General features: G+C 45.3%; 1 protein-coding gene and 1 non-coding gene across 4 annotated transcripts in view; one reads left to right on the top strand and one right to left on the bottom strand.

The window, feature by feature from the left end:
• SAP130 (Sin3A associated protein 130) overlaps window positions 1–20,795 on the top strand; it is a 104,439-nt gene that overhangs the window by 27,626 nt on the left and 56,018 nt on the right. For all 3 annotated transcript variants that reach the window (XM_038747742.1, XM_038747734.1, XM_038747728.1), the window contains exons 6-8: window positions 1,891–2,015; window positions 5,281–5,405; window positions 11,882–12,029. In XM_038747742.1, coding sequence (XP_038603670.1) covers window positions 1,891–2,015; window positions 5,281–5,405; window positions 11,882–12,029 — 398 coding nt within the window. The remainder of the gene's footprint in view (window positions 1–1,890; window positions 2,016–5,280; window positions 5,406–11,881; window positions 12,030–20,795) is intronic.
• LOC119933699 lies at window positions 14,711–14,848 on the bottom strand. Its single transcript, XR_005452598.1, has one exon. It is a non-coding gene; the product is annotated as a small nucleolar RNA SNORA7 (small nucleolar RNA).

Raw genomic sequence — 20,795 nt, 5'->3', positions numbered from 1 at the left:
CCCCCGTGGGACAACCTCAGCACCTTGTAACCTCCCCAGCGCTTAGAACAGTGCCATGCATATAGTAAGCGCTTAACAAATACCATCATTATTTTTATGATTGTTAATACTCTTTCTAGTTTTTTCATTTTATTATTTCATGTCATTCATTTCTCAAAGTGGAGGGAAGGACTATACCATACATATAGGACTATACTATACTTTTAGACTGTGAGCCCACTGTTGGGTAGGGACTGTCTCTATCTGTTGCCAACTTGTACTTCCCAAGCGCTTAGTACAGTGCTCTGTACACAGTAAGCGCTCAATAAATACGATTGATTGATTGATACCATTACCTGACCGTACTGAAATGTCAAAACCAAATAGGAAGTCAACCCTGGAAACAAATTCAGAAAATCTTTCATTTGAAATCTTTTAAAAGTAGCCTACCCTCCTCCTCCTCCTCATCAATCGTATTTATTGAGCACTTACTATGTGCAGAGCACTGTACTAAGCGCTTGGGAAGTACAAATTGGCAACATATAAAGACAGTCCCTACCCAACAGTGGGCTCACAGTCCTCACATTAGGGAGGTAAAGATGAATTATATCAAATTGACGTACCGTTTCCCTGGCAAGAAAAACGTTACCCTTCCTTGAAGACTGGGTGAGTGGCTTTGCCGTCACCGGGTTCGATTTTTAGGAAATTGTCATCATCATCATCAGTCGTATTTATTGAGCGCTTACTGTGTGCAGAGCACTGTACTAAGCGCTTGGGAAGTACAAATTGGCAACATATAGAGACAGTCCCTACCCAACAGTGGGCTCACAGTCTAAAAGGGGGAGACAGAGAACAAAACCAAACATACTAACAAAATAAAATAAATAGAATAGCTATGTACAAATAAAATAAATAAATAAATAAATAAATAGAGTAATAAATATGTACAAACATATATACATATGTACAAGTAAAATAAATAAATAAGTAAATAGAGTAATAAATATGTACAAACATATGTCATCATCATCATCAATCGTATTTATTGAGCACTTACTATGTGCAGAGCACTGTACTAAGCGCTTGGGAAGTACAAATTGGCAACATATAGAGACAGTCCCTACCCAACAGTGGGCTCTCAGTCTAAAAGAGGGAGACAAAGAACAAAACCAAACATACTAACAAAATAAAATAAATAGAATAGATATGTACAAGTAAAATAAATAAATAGAGTAATAAATATGTACAAACATATATCGTCATCATCATCAATCGTATTTATTGAGCGCTTACTATGTGCAGAGCACTGTACTAAGTGCTTGGGAAGTACAAATTGGCAACATATAGAGACGGTCCGTACCCAACAGTGGGCTCACAGTCTAAAAGGGGGAGACAGAAAACAAAACCAAACGTACTAACAAAATAAAATAAATACAATAGGTATGTACAAGTAAAATAAATAAATAGAGTAATAAATATGTACAAACATATATCATCATCATCATCAATTGTATTTATTGAGCGCTTACTATGTGCAGAGCACTGTACTAAGCGCTTGGGAAGTACAAATTGGCAACATCTAGAGACAGTCCCTACCCAACAGTGGGCTCACAGTCTAAAAGGGGGAGACAGAGAACAAAACCCAACATAGTAACAAAATAAAATAAATAGAATAGATATGTACAAGTAAAATAAATAGAGTAATAAATATGTACGAACGTATATCCATATATACAGGTGCCGTGGGGAAGGGAAGGAGGTAATTGTCGTTCTGCGGCGGATTTACTGACCGAATGAAAGGGTTCTAATTTTTTTTTGTCTGTAGTGGGTGGAACTGGGGCTATTTGTGATGCTTTCTCGGGGGTTTGGCAGGTACTTTTACCCCTTTTAAAGTTCCATTTTGTCCTTCAGGTGCCGCCGCCGCGGCGGTGATGTCCAGTTCCAAAGTAACTACGGTCCTGCGGCCCACTTCCCAGTTGCCCAACGCAGCTACTGCTCAGCCAGCGGTCCAGCACATCATTCACCAACCGATCCAGGCAGGTGACAGGTCATCATCATCATCATCAATCGTATTTATTGAGCGCTTACTATGTGCAGAGCACTGTACTAAGGGTTTGAGAAGTACAAATTGGCAACATATAGAGACAGCCCCTACCCAACAGGGTCCTGCGGGGCTGTTCTTCCCTGGCCGCCTTATACCCATCTGGAAACTTTTACCGCCGTCGTATTTCCCAGCATCTCTGGACGCAGCCCAGAGGACTTCGATTGGTGTCTACGGTCCAGTAGTCATCATCATCATCATCATCATCATCAATCGTATTTATTGAGCGCTTACTATGTGCAGAGCACTGTACTAAGCGCTTGGGAAGTACAAATTGGCAACATATAGAGACAGTCCCTACCCAACAGTGGGCTCACAGTCTAAAAGGGGGAGACAGAGAACAGAGTAGTCCGTTGGAGACGCTTGGGAAATTTGCCCGCATTTTCATCACAAACTAAATATCGTCGAAACGACTCCAGAGTCGTAAAAGAGTGTGGTGAGGGATTTAGCCTCGGTCCAGAATCAATCAATCAATCAATCAATCGTATTTATTGAGCGCTTACTATGTGCAGAGCACTGTACTAAGCGCTTGGGAAGTACAAATTGGCTTCACATAGAGACAGTCCCTACCCAACAGTGGGCTCACAGTCTAAAAGGGGGAGACAGAGAACAGAACCAAACATACCAACAAAATAAAATAAGTAGGATAGAAATGTACAAGTAAAATAAATAAATAAATAAATAAATAAATAGAGTAATAAATATGTACAACCATATATACATATATACAGGTGCTGTGGGGAAGGGAAGGGGGTAAGACGGGGGGATGGAGAGGGGGACGAGGGGGAGAGGAAAGAAGGGGCTCAGTCTGGGAAGGCCTCCTGGAGGAGGCCTTCCTTCCAGAAGGAAGGAGAGAGCAGAGCACTGTCTGACCATGATGTGTGGCTCAGTGGGAAAGAGCCCGGGCTTTGGAGTCCGAGGTCAAGGGTTCAAATCCCGGCTCTGCCAAACTGTCAGCTGTGGGACTTTGGGCAAGTCGCTTCACTTCTCTGGGCCTCAGTTCCCTCATCTGGAAAATGGGGATTAAGACTGTGAGCCCCCCGTGGGACAACCTGATCACCCTGTAACCTCCCCGGTGCTTAGAACAGTGCCTTGCACATAGTAAGTGCTTAATAAATGCCAATATTGTTAGGGAAGCAGCATGGCTCAGTGGAAAGAGCATGGGATTTGGAGTCAGAGGTCATGGGTTTGAATCCCGGCTCCGCCACATGTCTGCTGTGTGACCTTGGGCAAGTCACTTCTTTGAGCCTCAGTTCCCTCATCTGTAAAATGGGGATTAAGACTGTGAGCCCCCTGTGGGACAACCTGATCACCTTGTTTCCCCCTCAGCGCTTAGAACAGTGCTTTGCACATAGTAAGCCCTTAACAAATGCCATTATTATTATTATTAATATTATTATATATGTTGAGAAGCAATTTAGACGCAACGTAACCAGAGAGAAGCAGCGTGGCTCAGTAGAAAGAGCAGGGGAGTCCGAGGTCATGGGTTCAAATCCTCACGCCGCCAATTGTCAGCTGTGTGACTTTGGGTAAGCCACTTCACTTCTCTGGGCCTCAGTTCCCTCATCTGTAACTCAGTTCCCTCATCTGTAAGATGGGGCTGAAGACTGTGAGCCCCCCGTGGGACAACCTGATCACCTTGTAGCCCCCCAGCGCTTAGAACAGTGCTTGGCACATAGTAACTGCTTAACAAATACCATCATTATTGTCAGCTGTGTGACTCTGGGCAAGTCACTTAACTTCCCTGTGCCCCAGTGACCTCATCTGTAAAATAGGGATTTAGACAGTGAGCCCCCCGTGGACAACCTGATCACCTCGTATCCCCCCAGCACTTAGAACAGTGCTTGGCACATAGTAAGTGCTTAACAAATACCATCATTATTGTCAGCTGTGTGACTTTGGGCAAGTCACTTAACCTCCCTGTGCCCCAGTGACCTCATCTATAAAATGGGGATTAAGACTGTGAGCCCCCCGTGGGACAACCTGATCACCTTGCAACCTCCCCAGCGGTTAGAACAGTGCTTTGCACATAGTAAGCACTTAATAAATGCCATCATTATTATTATTAAGTGGATCATATCGCTGTTTTGGCTTTCGACACCACCTAAGACCGTCTCAAAACTGAGATTTCTGTGGTACGTCAGAGAGATGTACTACTACCGTATTAATCCAAGAATTTATCCTATCCCATCTCAATTACTTTAACAGCCTCCTTGCTGACCTCCCTGCCTCCTGTCTCTCCCCACTCCAGTTCATACTTCGCTCTGCTGCCCGGATCATTTTTCTACAAAAACTTCAGTCCGTGTTTCGCCACTCCTCACGAACCTCCAGTGGTTTTTTTGTCTGTTTGTTTGTTTTAATGATATGCGTTGAGTGCTTACTATGTGCCAGGCACTGTAATAATAATAATAATAATAATAATGGCATTTATTAAGCGCTTACTATGTGCAAAGCACTGTTCTAAGCGCCGGGGAGGTTACAAGGCGATCAGGTTGTCCCACGGGGGGCTCACGGTCTTAATCCCCCTTTTACAGATGAGGCCCAGAGAAGTGAAGTGACTTGCCCGAAGTCACCCAGCTGACAATTGGCAGAGCCGGGATTTGAACCCATGACCTCTGACTCCAAAGCCCGGGCTCTTTCCACTGAGCCGCACTGAGATAGTAGTAATAGTAATGATGGCGTTTATTAAGCACTTACTATGTGCCAAGCACTGTTCTAAGCGCCGGGGAGGTTACAAGGCGATCAGGTTGTCCCACGGGGGGCTCACGGTCTTAGTCCCCCTTTTACAGATGAGGCCCAGAGAAGTGAAGTGACTTGCCCGAAGTCACCCAGCTGACAATTGGCGGAGCGGGGATTTGAACCCGTGACCTCTGACTCCCAAGCCCGAGCTTTTTCCACTAAGCCACGCTGCTTCTCTTAAGCACTCACTAGATAGCACCCCTAGCTCCTTCCTTTCAATGAGTATCCCCATTTAATAATGACAATGATAATATTATTATCATTGATAATGAGGATAATGTCTTTTAGACTGTGAGCCCAGTGTTGGGTAGGGACCGTCTCTATGTGTTGCCAACTTGGACTTCCCAAGCGCTTAGTACAGTAAGCGCTCAGTAAATACGATTGATGATGATAATGAGTATCGTCAGTTACTCATTTTATTCTTCCTTTTTTGTTTTAACGAGCTCTTTTCTTGTTTCTAGTCTCGACCTCCCGTGACCACCTCAAATACCATCCCTCCCGCCGTGGTGGCAACAGTTTCGGCCTCAAGAGCTCAGTCTCCCGTCATTACTACAACAGCAGCGCATGCTACAGATTCAACTCTTAGGTAAGACCCTTAAAGTATTAGAATTAAGACTCTAAAAACCTTTCACAGCACGAGGTTGATTTTTATAATCATCAGTTCGGGGCTTTCTCTTAATAAAAGGACCATCCGCTGTGGATTTGGAAATATTTCCACCTCCTTGATAAGGAAATATTTTAGACACAGACTTTTAGACCGTGAGCCCACTGTTGGGTAGGGACTGTCTCTATATCATCATCATCATCATCAATCGTATTTATTGAGCGCTTACTACGTGCAGAGCACTGTACTAAGCGCTTGGGAAGTACAAATTGGCAGCACATAGAGACAGTCCCTACCCAGCAGTGGGCTCACAGTCTAAAAGGGGGAGACAGAGAACAAAACCAAACATACCAACAAAATAAAATAAATAGGATAGATATGTACACGTAAAATAAATAAATAAATAAATAGAGTAATAAATATGTACAACCATATATGTTGCCAATTTGTACTTCCCAAGCGCTTAGTACGGTGCTCTGCACGTAGTAAGCGCTCAATAAATACGATTGATGATGATGATGAAGGAAAACCGACAACTAAAAATAAACTCACCTCCCTACTTCATTTCAAGATAGCCAACTTTCTGGTCATTATTGCTTTGGAAACTGTGTAATAATAATAATAATGATGGCATTTATTAAGCGTTTACTATGTGCAAAGCACTGTTCTAAGGGCTGGGGAGGTAACAGGGTGATCAAATTGTCCCACGGGGGGCTCCCAGTCTTAATCCCCATTTTACAGATGAGGGAACTGAGGCACAGAGAAGTTAAGTGACTTGCCCAAGGTCACACAGCAGACACGTGGCGGAGCCGGGATTCGAACCCCTGACCTCTGACTCCAAAACCCGGGCTCTTTCCACTGAGCTCTTTGGAACATGCGAGAATTGGATTAAGCGGATCAATCAATCAATCGTATTTATTGAGCACTTACTGTGTGCAGAGCACTGGACTGAGCGCTTAGGTAATTTTAACCCTACAGCCTTTATATTACCCGCGCATTCCTGCGAAAATGGGTCTGATGAAAACACATTCTGAGCGAGGCCCTCGGGAGAGAACGTATCACGTGGTGTTGCCTTTTAGCTTTTTCTTCCTGGTTAGGGTCTGAATGATAAAGGAAAATCCATGTAGCCCAGTGGAAGTTTCATGAGATTTCATGTTTTCAATATTATTACATTTTTCAATAGTTTTCAATGCTATTATTATAATACCATTAATAATAATAGTGTTTGTTAAGCGCTTACTACATGCCAAGCAGTGTTCTAAGCACTGGGGTGGATACACTTCTAGACTGTGAGCCCGCTGTTGGGTAGGGACCGTCGCTATATGTTGCCAGCTTGTACTTCCCAAGCGCTTAGTACAGTGCTCTGCACACAGTAAGCGCTCAGTAAGTACGATTGAATGAATGAATGAATGAATATAAGGTAACCAGGTTGTTCCGCGTTGGGCTCCTAGTCTTAATCCCCATTTTACAGATGAGGGAACTGAGGCACAGAGAAGTTAGAGAAGCAGCATGGCCCAGTGGAAAGAGCACAGACTCAGGCATCAGAGGTCATGGGTTCTAATCCCGGCTCCGCCACTTGTCAGCTGTGTGACTTTGGGCGGGTCACTTCACTTCTCCGGGCCTCAGTTCCCTCATCTGGAAAATGGGGATGAAGACTGTGAGCCCCACGTGGGACAACCTGATTACCTTGTAACCCCCGCAGTTCTTAGGGCTTAGTACAGTGCTCTGCACAAAGTAAGCGCTCAGTAAATACGAGTGAATGAAATGAATGAGTGCTTGGCACATGGTAAGCGCTTAACAAATACCATTATTGTTATTTTTATTAAGTGACTTGCCCAAGGTCACACAGCGGACAAGCGGTGGAGCCAGGATTAGAACCCAAGCCACACCCTGACTCACTAGGCCACGCTGCTTCTCTAATTCTAATTCTACCTTTTCCTCTGAGTTACTGAGCATCCGGGTGAGAGGCTTCTTTAACCAGCTTTAACTTCTCACTGTAGTGTAAAGTCTCAAAAATAAACTTCCCTCCTTCAATTTTGTGTAACTTGCAAATGCTTCATTTTCACAAGCTATTTTCCCCCAAGCCCAATAAAACTCTTGAGTCAACTATCCCCTGGAGGGAACAGTTAATTTTCAGCGCGTTGGGAAAGAGACTGTCTCGTTGGCAAGCAATTAATTTGTGTTCAGAGGGAACGTATAAATTCTGGAAAGCCCCGCCAAGTCCTCCGGTTATCCCAATACTATTATTAATAATATAATAATATTATTATAATAATTATAATATAATTATAATAATATTATCCGGTTATTCCTCTAAGGCTGCTCAATTATTCATTGTCCTGATGTTTTACCATCGCCCTGTAAACCAGAGTGATTAGGAACTCCAGAGGGCCGTATCCTCTGCTGCTAAAACGCTCATTCATTCATTCACTGGTATTTATTGAGCGCTTACTGTGTGCAGAGCACTGTACTAAGCGCTTGGAAAGCTCATGAACTGTCATTCGTATGTGTAGTGAAGGAAGGATAAGGCTAGATGAGATCATTGAAATTTTCATATAATTTCTAACCCCGTTTTAGCCCCAGATTTCAACCTCCTCCTTCATCGAGCCTTTTTACCATGGACAGTAAAAAGTATAATAGTAATAATGATGGCATTTATTAAGTGCTTACTATGTGCAAAGCCCTGTTCTAAGCGCTGGGGAGGTTACAAGGTGATCAGGTTGTCCCACGGGGGGCTCACAGTCTTCATCCCCATTTTGCAGTTGAGGTAACTGAGGCCCAGAGAAGCGAAGTGACTTGCCCTAGGTCACCCAGCTGACAATTGGTGGAGCCGGGATTTGAACTCGTGACCTCTGACTCCAAAGCCCGGGCTCTTTGCACTGAGCCACGCTGCTTCAAAAGTATCTAAAAAGGAATGGGGTATTTCTCCAATAGTTAAAAACAATTTTAAGCAATCAGAGGCAAAATTGCTGATATTATCAGAGTAATTCAATCTATATTATATATATTATCAGAGTAATTGTAATCAGGGTATTTGTGGTGGACATGCTGTGGCCCTGGAGTAGTTATAAGATGATCAGATTGGGCACAGTCTCTTTTCCGCATTCATTCATTCATTCATTCAGTCGTATTTATGGAGCGCTTACTGTGTGCAGAGCACTGTACTAAATGCTTGGGAAGTACAAGTTGGCGACATATAGAGACAGACCCTATCCAACAGTGGGCTCACAGTCTAGAAGGGGGAGACATACGACAAAACAAAACATATTCATTCATTCAATCATGTGGAGAGACAGTCTGAGACGCAAACAATCCAACACAATTGATGTAGCCTCTAGTTCAAACCCCTCCCCAACCTCTCAGCGTTACTCGTACTGTGAGCATAACAATCCTTTTGAAAATAACAATAATAATAATAATAATTGTGATATTTGTTAAGTGCTCACTATGTGCCAGGCACTGTATTCATTCATTCATTCATTCATTCAATCGTATTTATTGAGCACTTACTGTGTGCAGAGCACTGTACTAATCAATCAATCAATCAATCGTATTTATTGAGCGCTTACTATGTGCAGAGCACTGTACTAAGCGCTTGGGAAGTACAAATTGGCATCACATAGAGACAGTCCCTACCCAACAGTGGGCTCACAGTCTAAAAGGGGGAGACAGAGAACAGAACCAAACATACCAACAAAATAAAATAAGTAGGATAGAAATGTACAAGTAAAATAAATAAATAAATAAATAAATAGAGTAATAAATATGTACAACCATATATACATATATACAGGTGCTGTGGGGAAGGGAAGGAGGTAAGACGGGGGGATGGAGAGGGGGACGAGGGGGAGAGGAAAGAAGGGGCTCAGTGTGGGAAGGCCTCCTGGAGGAGGTGAGCTCTCAGCAGGGCCTTGAAGGGAGGAAGAGAGCTAGCTTGGCAGAGGGGCAGAGGGAGGGCATTCCAGGCCCGGGGGATGACGTGGGCCGTACTAAGCGCTTGGGAAGTACAAGTTGGCAACATATAGAGACGGTCCCTCCCCAACAGCGGGCTCACAGTCTAGAAGGGGGAGGCAGACAACAAAACAAAACGTATTCATTCATTCAATCGTATTTATTGAGCGCTTACTATGTGCAGAGCACTGTACTAAGCGCTTGGGAAGTACAAGTCGCCGGGATAGATATAGAGAAGCAGCGTGGCTCAGTGGAAAGAGCCCAGGCTTGAGAGTCAGAGGTCGTGGGTTCTACTCCCTGCTCCGCCACTTGTCAGCTGGGTGACTTTAGGCAAGTCACTTCACTTCTCTGGGCCTCAGTTCCCTCGTCTGTAAAATGGGGATTAAGACTGTGAGCCCCACGTGGGACAACCTTGATTACCTTGTATCTCCCCCAGCGCTTAGAGCAGTGCTTGGCACATAGTAAGCGCTTAATCAATCAATCAATCGTATTTATTGAGCGCTTACTGTGTGCAGAGCACTGTACTAAGCACTTGGGAAGTACAAGTTGGCGACATATAATAATAATAATGATGGCATTTATTAAGCGCTTACTATGTGCAAAGCACATATAGAGACCGTCCCTACCCAACAGTGGGCTCACAGTCTAGAAGGCAAATACCAACATTATTTATTATTATTATTTATACAAGCTAATTGGTTTGGACACAGTCCCTGTCCCATATGGGGCTCACAGTCTTAACCCCCATTTTACAGATGAGGGAACTCAGGCCCAGAGAAGTGAAGTGACTTGCCCAAGGTCACACAGCAGACAAGCGGCAGAGGCAGGATTAGAACTCATGACCTGCTGATTCCCAGGCCTGTGCTGTATCCACTAGGCCACGCTGCCTCTCATGAATTAAAGTTCAAAAAAGTTTGTACAGACCCTTACAGATATGTAAGTCCCATGTAACTTCCTTAGCGAAGCTGGATTTATCAACCAAGGACTTGTAGTATTTGTGCATGAGCATAGAATTTAGGCATAAATTGTGATTTCCCGCCAACAAAAACCTACGGGGGGAAAAAATAGAATTTTAAGACTGTGCTTATAGCTGAGGAAAGACAGGCTTTGGGATCTCTTAGATGGCACTGAGAAGCAATGCATAAATGGTGATTTCCCTCCAACGAAAACCTACAGGGGGAACAATGGAATTATAAGACTGTGCTTATTCCTAAGGAAAGATGGGCTTTGGGATCTCTTAGATGGCACCGAGAAGCAATGCATAAATTGTGATTTCCCTCCAACAAAAACCTACGGGGGAAAAAATAGAATTTTAAGACTGTGCTTCTAGCTAAGGAAAGACGGGCTTTGGGATCTCTTAGATGGCACCGAGAAGCAATGCATAAATTGTGCCTCCAACAAAAACCTACGGGGGAAAAAATAGAATTTTAAGACTGTGCTTAAAAGACAAGACAGGCTTTGGGATCTCTTTTCTTTGGGATTCCTAAGAAAAGACAGGCTCTGGGATCTCTTAGATGGCACTTGGAAGCAATACATAAATTGTGATTTCCCTCCAACAAAAACCTACGGGGGAAAAATAGAATTATAAGACCGTGCTTATAGCTAAGGAAAGACGGGCTTTGGGATCTCTTAGATGGCACCGAGAAATGCATAAATTGTGATTTCCCTCCAACAAAAACCTACGGGGGAAAAAATATAATTTTAAGACTGTGCTTATTCCTAAGGAAAGATGGGCTTTGGGGTCTCTTAGATGGCACCTAGAAGCAATGCATAAATTGTGATTTCCCTCCAACAAAAACCTACGGGGGAAAGAATAGAATTTTAAGACTGTGCTTATTCCTAAGGAAAGACGGGCTTTGGGATCTCTTAGATGGCACCGAGAAGCAATGCATAAATTGTGATTTCCCTCCAACAAAACCTACGGGGGAAGAAATAGAATTATAAGACTGTGCTTCTAGCTAAGGAATGACGGGCTTTGGGATCTCTTAGATGGCACTTAGAAGCAATGCATAAATTGTGATTTCCCTCCAACAAAAACCTACGGGGGAAAAATTGAATTTTAAGACTGTGCTTATTCCTAAGGAAAGACGGGCTTTGGGATCTCTTAGATGGTACCAAGAAATGCATAAATTGTAATTTCCCTCCAACAAAAACCTACGGGGGAGAAAATAGAATTTTAAGACTGTGCTTATTCCTAAGGAAAGATGGGCTTTGGGATCTCTTAGATGGCACCAAGAAGCAATGCATAAATTGTGCCTCCAACAAAAACCTATGGGGGAAAAAACAGAATTATAAGACCGTACTTATAGCTAAGGAAAGATGGTCTTTGGGATCTCTTAGATGGCACCGAGAAGCAATGCATAAATTGTGATTTCCCTCCAACAGAAACCTACGGGGGGAAAAAACAGAAATTTGAGACTGTGCTTATAGCTAAGGAAAGACGGGCTTTGGGATCTCTTAGATGGCACCGAGAAGCAATGCGTATTGACTCTTTTTTGTCGTTTTAGTCGGCCAACTTTGTCTCTCCAGCATGCACCTTCTGCAGCGATAAGTATTCACCGACCTACCCAGTCCAGGGATGCAGCAACCCGAATCACATTACCGTCTCACCCGGCCATAGGGACCCAGAAACAGCAGCTTCATACCATGGCGCAGGTAAAACCTCAAGGCAAAATCTAACCCAAATATTACAGCATTCAGTTGTATTTTCGGGGAACCTGCTCCGCCCAGAGCCCCGTACTCATGAGAAGCAGCGTGGCTCAGTGGAAAGAGCCCGGGCTTTAGAGTCAGAGGTCATGGGTTCAAATCCCAGCCCCGCTTGGGGCGTCACGTCACTTCTCAGTTCCCTCATCTGGAAAATGGGGATTAAGACTGCGAGCCCCCCGTGGGACAACCTGATCACGTTGTAACCTCCCCAGTGCTTAGGACAGTGCTTTGTACATAGTAAGCGCTTAATAAATGCTATTAAGAAAAAAAAGGGGGGTTTGGGAGGTTACAGTAGAGCTAGTTGACAGGATCCCTACCAGTCAAGAGCATTTTTTGAGCACCTGCCCTGTGCGGAGCTCCGTTCTAAGCGCTTGGGAGAGTACAGTGGAAGCAATGGACGTAATCCCAAGTTTTTCAGGAGGTGACAATCTAGCTGGGGAGACTGACACTAAAATAAAATAGGAGGAAATCACGCTTTATAACTATACATATAAAGAAGCAGCGTGGCTCAGTGGAAAGAGCACAGGCTTTGGAGTCAGAGGTCATGAGTTCAAATCCCAGCTCTGCCAATTGTCAGCCGTGTGACTTTGGGCAAGTCACTTAACCTCTCTGTGCCTCAGTTACCTCATCTGTGAAATGGGGATTAAAACTGTGAGCCGCCCACGGGACAACCTGACCACCTTGTAACCTCCCCAGCGCTTAGAACAGTGCTTGGCACATAGACTGTGAGCCCACTGTTGGGTAGGGACTGTCTCTATATGTTGCCAACTTGTACTTCCCAAGCGCTTAGTACAGTGCTCTGCACACAGTAAGCGCTCAATAAATTCGGTTGATTGATAGCAAGCGCTTAATAAATGCCATTATTATTATTATTATTATAAAAATATGTACATAAGTGTTGTGGCCCTGCTGAGAGCTTACCTCCTCCAGGAGGCCTTCCCAGACTGAGCCCCTTCCTTCCTCTCCCCCCATTCCCCTCTCCATCCCCCGTCTTACCTCTTTCCCTTCCCCACAGCACCTGTATATATGTATATATGTTTGTACATATTTATTACTCTATTTGTTTATTTATTTATTTTACTTGTACATATCTATCCTATTTATTTTATTTTGTTAGTATGTTTGGTTTTGTTCTCTGTCTCCCCCTTTTAGACTGTGAGCCCACTGTTGGGTAGGGACTGTCTCTATATGTTGCCAATTTGTACTTCCCAAGCACTTAGTACAGTGCTCTGCACATAGTAAGCGCTCAATAAATACGATTGATGATGATGATGATGATGTGGCAAGTTCTGAGTACTTCAATCAATCAATCGTATTTATTGAGCGCTTACTGTGAGCAGAGCACTGTACTAAGCGCTTGGGAAGTACAAGTTGGCAACTTCAGTGCTCAGGCGGCATGGGAGTTGGGAATGTTAAGGTGGAAAGACTAGGAATGAATTGGGGAAAGTGTCCCAGAGGAGAAGGGATTCCAGAAAAACTTGGGAAATGGAGAGCGCAAGTGATATGAGGAGGGAGGAAGTTCCAGGCCAAAGGTCTTGTCTCAGGCCGCCGAGTCGTTTCCGACCAAGAGTGACACCACGGACACATCCCTCCCAGAATGCGCCGCCTTCCATCTGCAACCGTTCTGGTAGTGGATCTGTAGAGTTTTCTTGGTAAAAATAATGGAAGTGGTTTACCATCGCCGCCTTCCGCGCAGTAAACTCGAGTCTCCACCTTCGACTCTCTCCCAATCAATCAATCAGTCGTATTTATTGAGTACTTACTGTGTGCAGAGCATTGTACTAAGCGCTTGGGAAGTACAAGTTGGCAACGTATAGAGACAGTCCCTACCCAACAGTGGGCTCACAGTCTAAAAGGGGGAGACAGAGAACAAAACCAAACATACTAACAAAATAAAATAAATAGAAAAGATATGTACAAGTAAAATAAATAAATATATAAATTAATAAATATGTACAAACATATATACATACAGGTGCTGTGGGGAAGGGAAGGAGGTAAGATGGGGGCATGGAGAGGGGGACGAGGGGGAGAGGAAGGAAGGGGCTCAGTCTGGGAAGGCCTCCTGGAGGAGGTGAGCTCTCAGTAGGGACTTGAAGGGAGGAAGAGAGCTAGCTTGGCGGATGGGCAGAGGGAGGGCATTCCAGGCCCGGGGGATGACGTGGGCCGGGGGTCGATGGCGGGACAGGCAAGAACGAGGCATGGTGAGGAGATCAGCGGTGGAGGAGCAGAGGGTGCGGGCTGGGCTGGAGAAGGAGAGAAGGGAGGTGAGGTAGGAGGGAGCGAGGTGATGGACAGCCTTGAAGCCCAGGGTGAGGAGTTTCTGTCTGATGCGCAGATTGATTGGTAGCCACTGGAGATTTTTGAGGAGGGGAGTAACATGCCCAGAGCGTTTTTGGACAAAGACAATCCGGGCAGCAGCGTGAAGTATGGGTTGAAGTGGGGAGAGACACGAGGATGGGAGATCAGAGAGAAGGCTGATGCAGTAGTCCTGACGGGATAGGATGAGAGCTTGAACGAGCAGGGTAGCAGTATGGATGGAGAGGAAAGGGCGGATCTTAGCAATGTTAACCAACTCCCCCACCTCTCTTAACTCCCCCACCGCTGCTGCCCAGCACGGGCGAGTTTTGACTTGTAGCGGATGGCCTTCCACTCGTTAGCCTCTGCCCGAGCTAGGAATGGAATGGACAGGCCTCCGCTGGACTCTCCCTCCCGTAGCCGAGACCGGTAGAGGACTGGAAACTCTCCGGGTGCGACCCTGAGAGGGGCAAGAAGAGAGTTCTTGCAAAGACCAAAGGAAGGAAGTGAATAAGAGGCGAGTGGCAAGAGAAATGAGGCACAGGGAGTAGGTTAAGTTGAGAGGAAGAAAGGAAGCAAGCTGGGATGTGGAAAAAGAGTGGCTACGTAGTGGTATTTTCCTGGGCCCCTGCTAATTACAGGGCACTCTACTGAGTGCTCATGAAACACAGAGAAGAGAACTGATTGAGTGCCTTAAAGATTTCTGCTTGATGTGGAGAGGAATGAGTAACTGCCAAAGTTTTTTGTGGACTGGAGAGACGAGCGCCGAATGCGATCTGGGAAACAGAGCGAAGTACGGGCTGGAGACAGGGAGCCCAGTGAAGAGATTCATAAAGTTGTCCAACTGGGATGACTACAATTAGGGGAAGGAAAGATTCTGGGAATATCCTGGAGACGAAACTGACAGGATTTGGCGACTGACTGAGTAGGGGGGTTGAGGGGGAGGAATAGAGAACAATGCCAACTTTACCAGATTGAGTGAAGGAGGCCGGTTCCGTCCACTGTGATGGGAAAGGTTGAGAGAGAATTTGGGGAGGTGATGAGGAGTCCAGTCTTGGGCGTATTGAACTCGAGGTGCCCGCAAGGCATCGATGTAGAAGCAGCGTGGCTCAGTGGAGAGAGCCCGGGCTTTGGAGTCAGAGGTCATGGGTTCAAATCCAGGCTCTGCCAATTATAATAATAATGATAGCATTTATTAAGCGCTTACTATGTGCAAAGCACTGTTCTAAGTGCAGGGGAGGTTACAAGGTGATCAGGTTGTCCCACGGTGGGCTTACAGTCTTAATCCCCATTTTACAGATGAGGGAACTGAGGCCCAGAGACGTGAAGTGACTTGCCCAAAGTCACCCAGCTGACAATTGGCAGAGCCGGGATTTGAACCCATGACCTCTGACTCCAAAGCCGGTGCTCTTTCCACTGAGCCACGCTGCTTCTCTAATTGTCAACTGTGTGACTTTGGGCAAGTCACTTCACTTCTCTGTGCCTCAGTTACCTCATCTGTAAAATGAGGATTGACTGTGACCCCCACGTGGGACAACCTGATCACCTTGTATCCCCCCCAGTGCTTAGAACAGTGCTTTGCACATAGCGCTTAACAAATACCATCATTATTATCAATGTAGGACTCTTTCCTACATTATTATTATTATTATTGTGTAGGAAAATTACTGGAGGAAATATGAGATTGTAGGCTAGGAAAGAGGTCGGGGCTAGTGAGGTGGATATCAGAGTTATCTGATATATACATATATATATGTACGTATTTATTACTATATTTATTTATTTATTTTATTTGTACATATTCTATTTATTTTATTTTGTTAATATGTTTTGTTTTGTTGTCCGTCTCCCCCTTCTAGACTGTGAGCCCGCTGTTGGGTCGGGACTGTCTCTATATGTTGCCAACTTGTACTTCCCAAGCGCTTAGTACAGTGCTCTGCACACAGTAAGGGCTCAATAAATACGATTGAATGAATGAATCTGCCTAAAGTTGGTTAGTACAGTGCCTGGCACATAATAATAATAATAATAATGATGATGGCATTTATTAAGCGCTTACTATGTGCAAAGCACTGTTCTAAGCGCTGGGGAGGTTACAAGGTGATCAGGTTGTCCCACGGGGGGATCATGGTCTTAATCCCCATTTTACAGATGAGGGAACTGAGGCCCAGAGAAGTGAAGTGACTTGCCCAGAGTCACACCGCTGACAAGTGGCGGAGGCAGGATTTGAACCCATGACCTCTGACTCCAAAGCCCGGGCTCTTTCCACTGAGCGATAGTAAGCACTTACCAAGTACCTTTAAAACAACAAAAAAGTGCTAGTTGAAGCCCTGGGAGCCAGTGAACTCCCCAAGTGTAGAGTGAGATGCGAAAGGGATCCAGAACCGAACTAGAACTTGGGGGCATACCCAAAGTTAGAGAGCAGGAGGGAAAAGAAACAAAGAACGCTGAATTCGAAAGGCAAGAGGAGATCCTGGAGAGACCCGTCGGAAAATCCAAGTTTAGATCCGGTTTTCATGGAAGGTTGTGGTCCGTGGTGTTGAGCTGGCAGAGAGATCAAGGGCGATGATTTATTTTATTTTGTTAGTATGTTTGGTTTTGTTCTCTGTCTCCCCCTTTTAGACTGTGAGCCCACTGTTGGGTAGGGACCGTCTCTATATGTTGCCAATTTGTACTTCCCAAGCGCTTAGTACAGTGCTCTGCACATAGTAAGCGCTCAATAAATACGATTGATGATGAGGAGGAGCAGGAGGACAAAGTAGAGTCAGAAATGGACGAGACAGAGATGACTGGTGACCTTGGAGGGGTCTCAGGGATGTGAAGCTTGAGAGATGGAAACCAGAAGGAGTTGGAGGGTAGAAAGTCGAGGCAGTGGAGATAAGGGGATGGATGGATGGCACAGTGGAGTCCACAGAAGGATTTTTTTAGGATGGGGCAGTCACGGGGGTGTTTGAAGCTATGAAGGAAGAAGCCGTAGGAGAATGAGCGTTTAAAGGAAGACTTATGGAACAGGTATTTATAGAAGATGTGGAGGGGGGAAGATTTGTGTAAGCAAATCAATCAATCAATCAATCAATCATATTTATTGAGCGCTTACTGTGTGCAGAGCACTGTACTAAGCGCTTGGGAAGTACAAGCTGGCAACATATAGAGATGGTCCCCACCCAAGAGTGGGCTCACAGTCTAGAAGGGGGAGACGGAGAACAAACCCAAACATACTACCAAAATAAAATAAATAGAATAGATAGGTACAAGTAAAATAAATAAATGAATAAATAAATAAATAAATAGAGTAATAAATATGTACAAACATATACGTATATACAGGTGCTGTGGGGAAGGGAAGGAGGTAAGATGCGGGGGATGGAGAGGGGGATAAGGGGGAGAGGAAGGAAGGGGCTCAGTCTGGGAAGGCCTCCTGGAGGAGGTGAGCTCTCAGTAAAACCTTGAAGGGAGGAAGAGAGCTAGCTTGGCGGATGGGCAGAGGGAGGGCATCCCAGGCCCGGGGGAGGACGTGGGCCGGGGGTCGATGGCGGGACAGGAAGGCTGAGTAGGTGCGAATGAGGTTGTTGTTAATGTAACTTGGTGATAACAAGGTATAAATGGTAGTTCTCTTCCTGAGTAGAGATCAACTTGTACTTCCCAAGCGCTTAGTCCAGTGCTCTGCACATAGTAAGCGCTCAATAAATACGATTGATTGATTGATCAGGATCTTGATTAACTCTCCCTCCTATCTATCCACTATCATCTACTGTTCCCAGGCTCGCTCTCTTTATTCCTTTCAAGCTAACAGACGCACAGTGCCGCTCACTGCTGACCTTTTAACTCATGCCCTTTCTCCTGTCTGGACCTTCCTCCTCCTTCATATAATAATAATAATAATAATGGCATTTGTTAAACGCTTACTATGTGCAAAGCACTGTTCTAAGCGCCGAGGAGGTTACAAGGTGATCCGGTTGTCCCACGGGAGGCTCACAGTCTTAACCCCCATTTTCCAGATGAGGTAACTGAGCCACAGAGAAGTGAAGTGACTTGCCCAAAGTCACCCAGCTGACAAGCGGCGGAGCCCGGATTTGAACCCATGATGATGATGATGATGGCATTTATTAAGTGCTTACTATGTGCAAAGCACTGTTCTAAGCACATGGTGATCCGGTTGTCCCACGGGGGGCTCACAGTCTTAACCCCCATTTTACAGATGAGGAAACTGAGCCACAGAGATGTGAAGTGACTTGCCCAGAGTCACCCAGCTGACAAGTGGCGGAGCCGGGATTTGAACCCATGACCTCTGACTCCAAAGCCCGGGCTCTTTCCACTGAGCCACACTGAGTCTACCCATCTTCAAAGGCCTTCTGAATTTACATCTCCTTTAGGAGGCCTTCAACGAATTTGTAATCTATCTACCTTATATTCCGTGGGCCCCACGTCAACACTTTGACACCACCTAAGTACCCACATCCGCCTATGCCATTTATGTACGTACCTTATATATTCTAGCACTTCTGTCTAGATTACACTGAATTGTATGCTCCTTTAGGGCTGGGTTCATGCCTGCTGATTATTGTTTAGTCTCCCAAGCGCCTAGTACTGTGCACTCAGATACTCAAGTACTGCTGAGTATTTGATTGACAGATGACTGAGAAGGATGAGAGAGTAGATGCGGATATAGGTGGAAGCTGGGAAAGTGATGAGGAGATTGTGGGGAACTCATTCACCGATGATTTTGACCAATCAATCAATCAATCAATCGTATTTATTGAGCGCTTACTGTGTGCAGAGCACTGTACTAAGCGCTTGGGAAGTACAAGTTGGCAACATCTAGAGACAGTCCCTACCCAACGGTGGGCTCACATTCTAAAAGGGGGAGACAGAGAACAAAACCAAACATACTAACAAAATAAAATAAATAGAATAGATATGTACAAGCAAAATAAATAAATAAATAAATAAATAGAGTAATAAGTATGTACAAACATATACACATATGTACAGGTGCTGTGGGGAAGGGAAGGAGGTAAGATGGGGGGGATGGAGAGGGGGACGAGGGGGAGAGGAAGGAAGGGGCTCAGTCTGGGAAGGCCTCCTGGAGGAGGTGAGCTCTCAGCAGGGCCTTGAAGGGAGGAAGAGAGCTAGCACGGCGGATAAAATAAATAGAATAGATATGTACAAGTAAAATAAATAAATAAATAGAGTAATAAATCTGTACAAACATATATACATATATACAGGTGCTGTGGGGAAGGGAAGGAGGTAAGATGGGGGGGATGGAGAGGGGGACGAAGGGGAGAGGAAGGAAGGGGCTCAGTGTGGGAAGGCCTCCTGGAGGAGGTGAGCTTTCAGTAGGGCCTTGAAGGGAGGAAGAGAGCTAGCACGGCGGATGGGCAGAGGGAGGGCATTCCAGGCCAGGCGACGGACGTGGGCCGGGGGTCGATGGCGGGACAGGCAAGAACGAGGTACGGTGAGGAGATCAGCGACGGAGGAGCGGAGGGTGCGGGCTGGGCTGGAGAAGGAGAGAAGGGAGGGGAGGTAGGAGGGGGCGAGGGGAGGGACAGCCTGGAAGCCCAGGGTGAGGAGTTTCTGCCTGAAGTAAGCACTAGTAAGCACTCAGCGAATTCCAGAATCAGTATTATCATCATTCCCGTTCTCCAGACGAGGGAACAGAGATTCAGAGAGGACAAGTGACTTAGCCAAGGCTACCCAGCCCTCCATGGGTAGAGCCGAGGTCTCCCGGCTCCTAGGCTCACGATCTTTTCACGCAACCATACTGCTGCTTAAGGCGGCTCTCCAGCCTGGCAGGGGCCGGTGCTGTTTTACTCCAGGGATGTGGGGAAACGGTCAAACGGGTCGTCTTCAACGCAGAACATCTGAATTGGCTTGGCAGTTGCCCGGTTTATTGTTGGTATCAAATACTCTCGTTAGTCTCCCTCTCTCTCCCTGCTGTGTTGCCCTGGCATTTGGATTTGTCCCCTTCGATCACCCCAGCCATCGGCTTCACAGCCCTTAGGTACATATTCGTAATCTGTTTCAATCAATCAATCAATCAATCGTATTTATTGAGCGCTTACTGTGTGCAGAGCACTGTACTAAGCGCTTGGGAAGTACAAGTTGGCAACATATAGAGACAGTCCCTACCCAACAGTGGGCTCACAGTCTAAATGGGGGAGACAGAGAACAAAACCAAACATACTAACAAAATAAATAGAATAGATATGTACAAGTAAAATAAATAGAGTAATAATGTCCGCCTTCCCCGCTAAGCTTACGGTCCATAGTAGTAGTAACATTTATCGAGGGCCTCCTTGGTTCAGTGCTCTGTACGAGGCACTTGGGCTGTACAGAATGACAGAGCCACACATTTCTTGCCCAAAAGGAGCTTAAAGTGTAGTAGTGGAGAAAAACATAAAATTATTTACAACT

Source organism: Tachyglossus aculeatus, chromosome 1, assembly GCF_015852505.1.
Source record: "Tachyglossus aculeatus isolate mTacAcu1 chromosome 1, mTacAcu1.pri, whole genome shotgun sequence".
Taxonomy (NCBI): domain Eukaryota; kingdom Metazoa; phylum Chordata; class Mammalia; order Monotremata; family Tachyglossidae; genus Tachyglossus; species Tachyglossus aculeatus.
The sequence above is the reverse complement of the archived record's forward strand: the minus strand, read 5'-3'. Positions and strand labels throughout refer to the sequence as shown.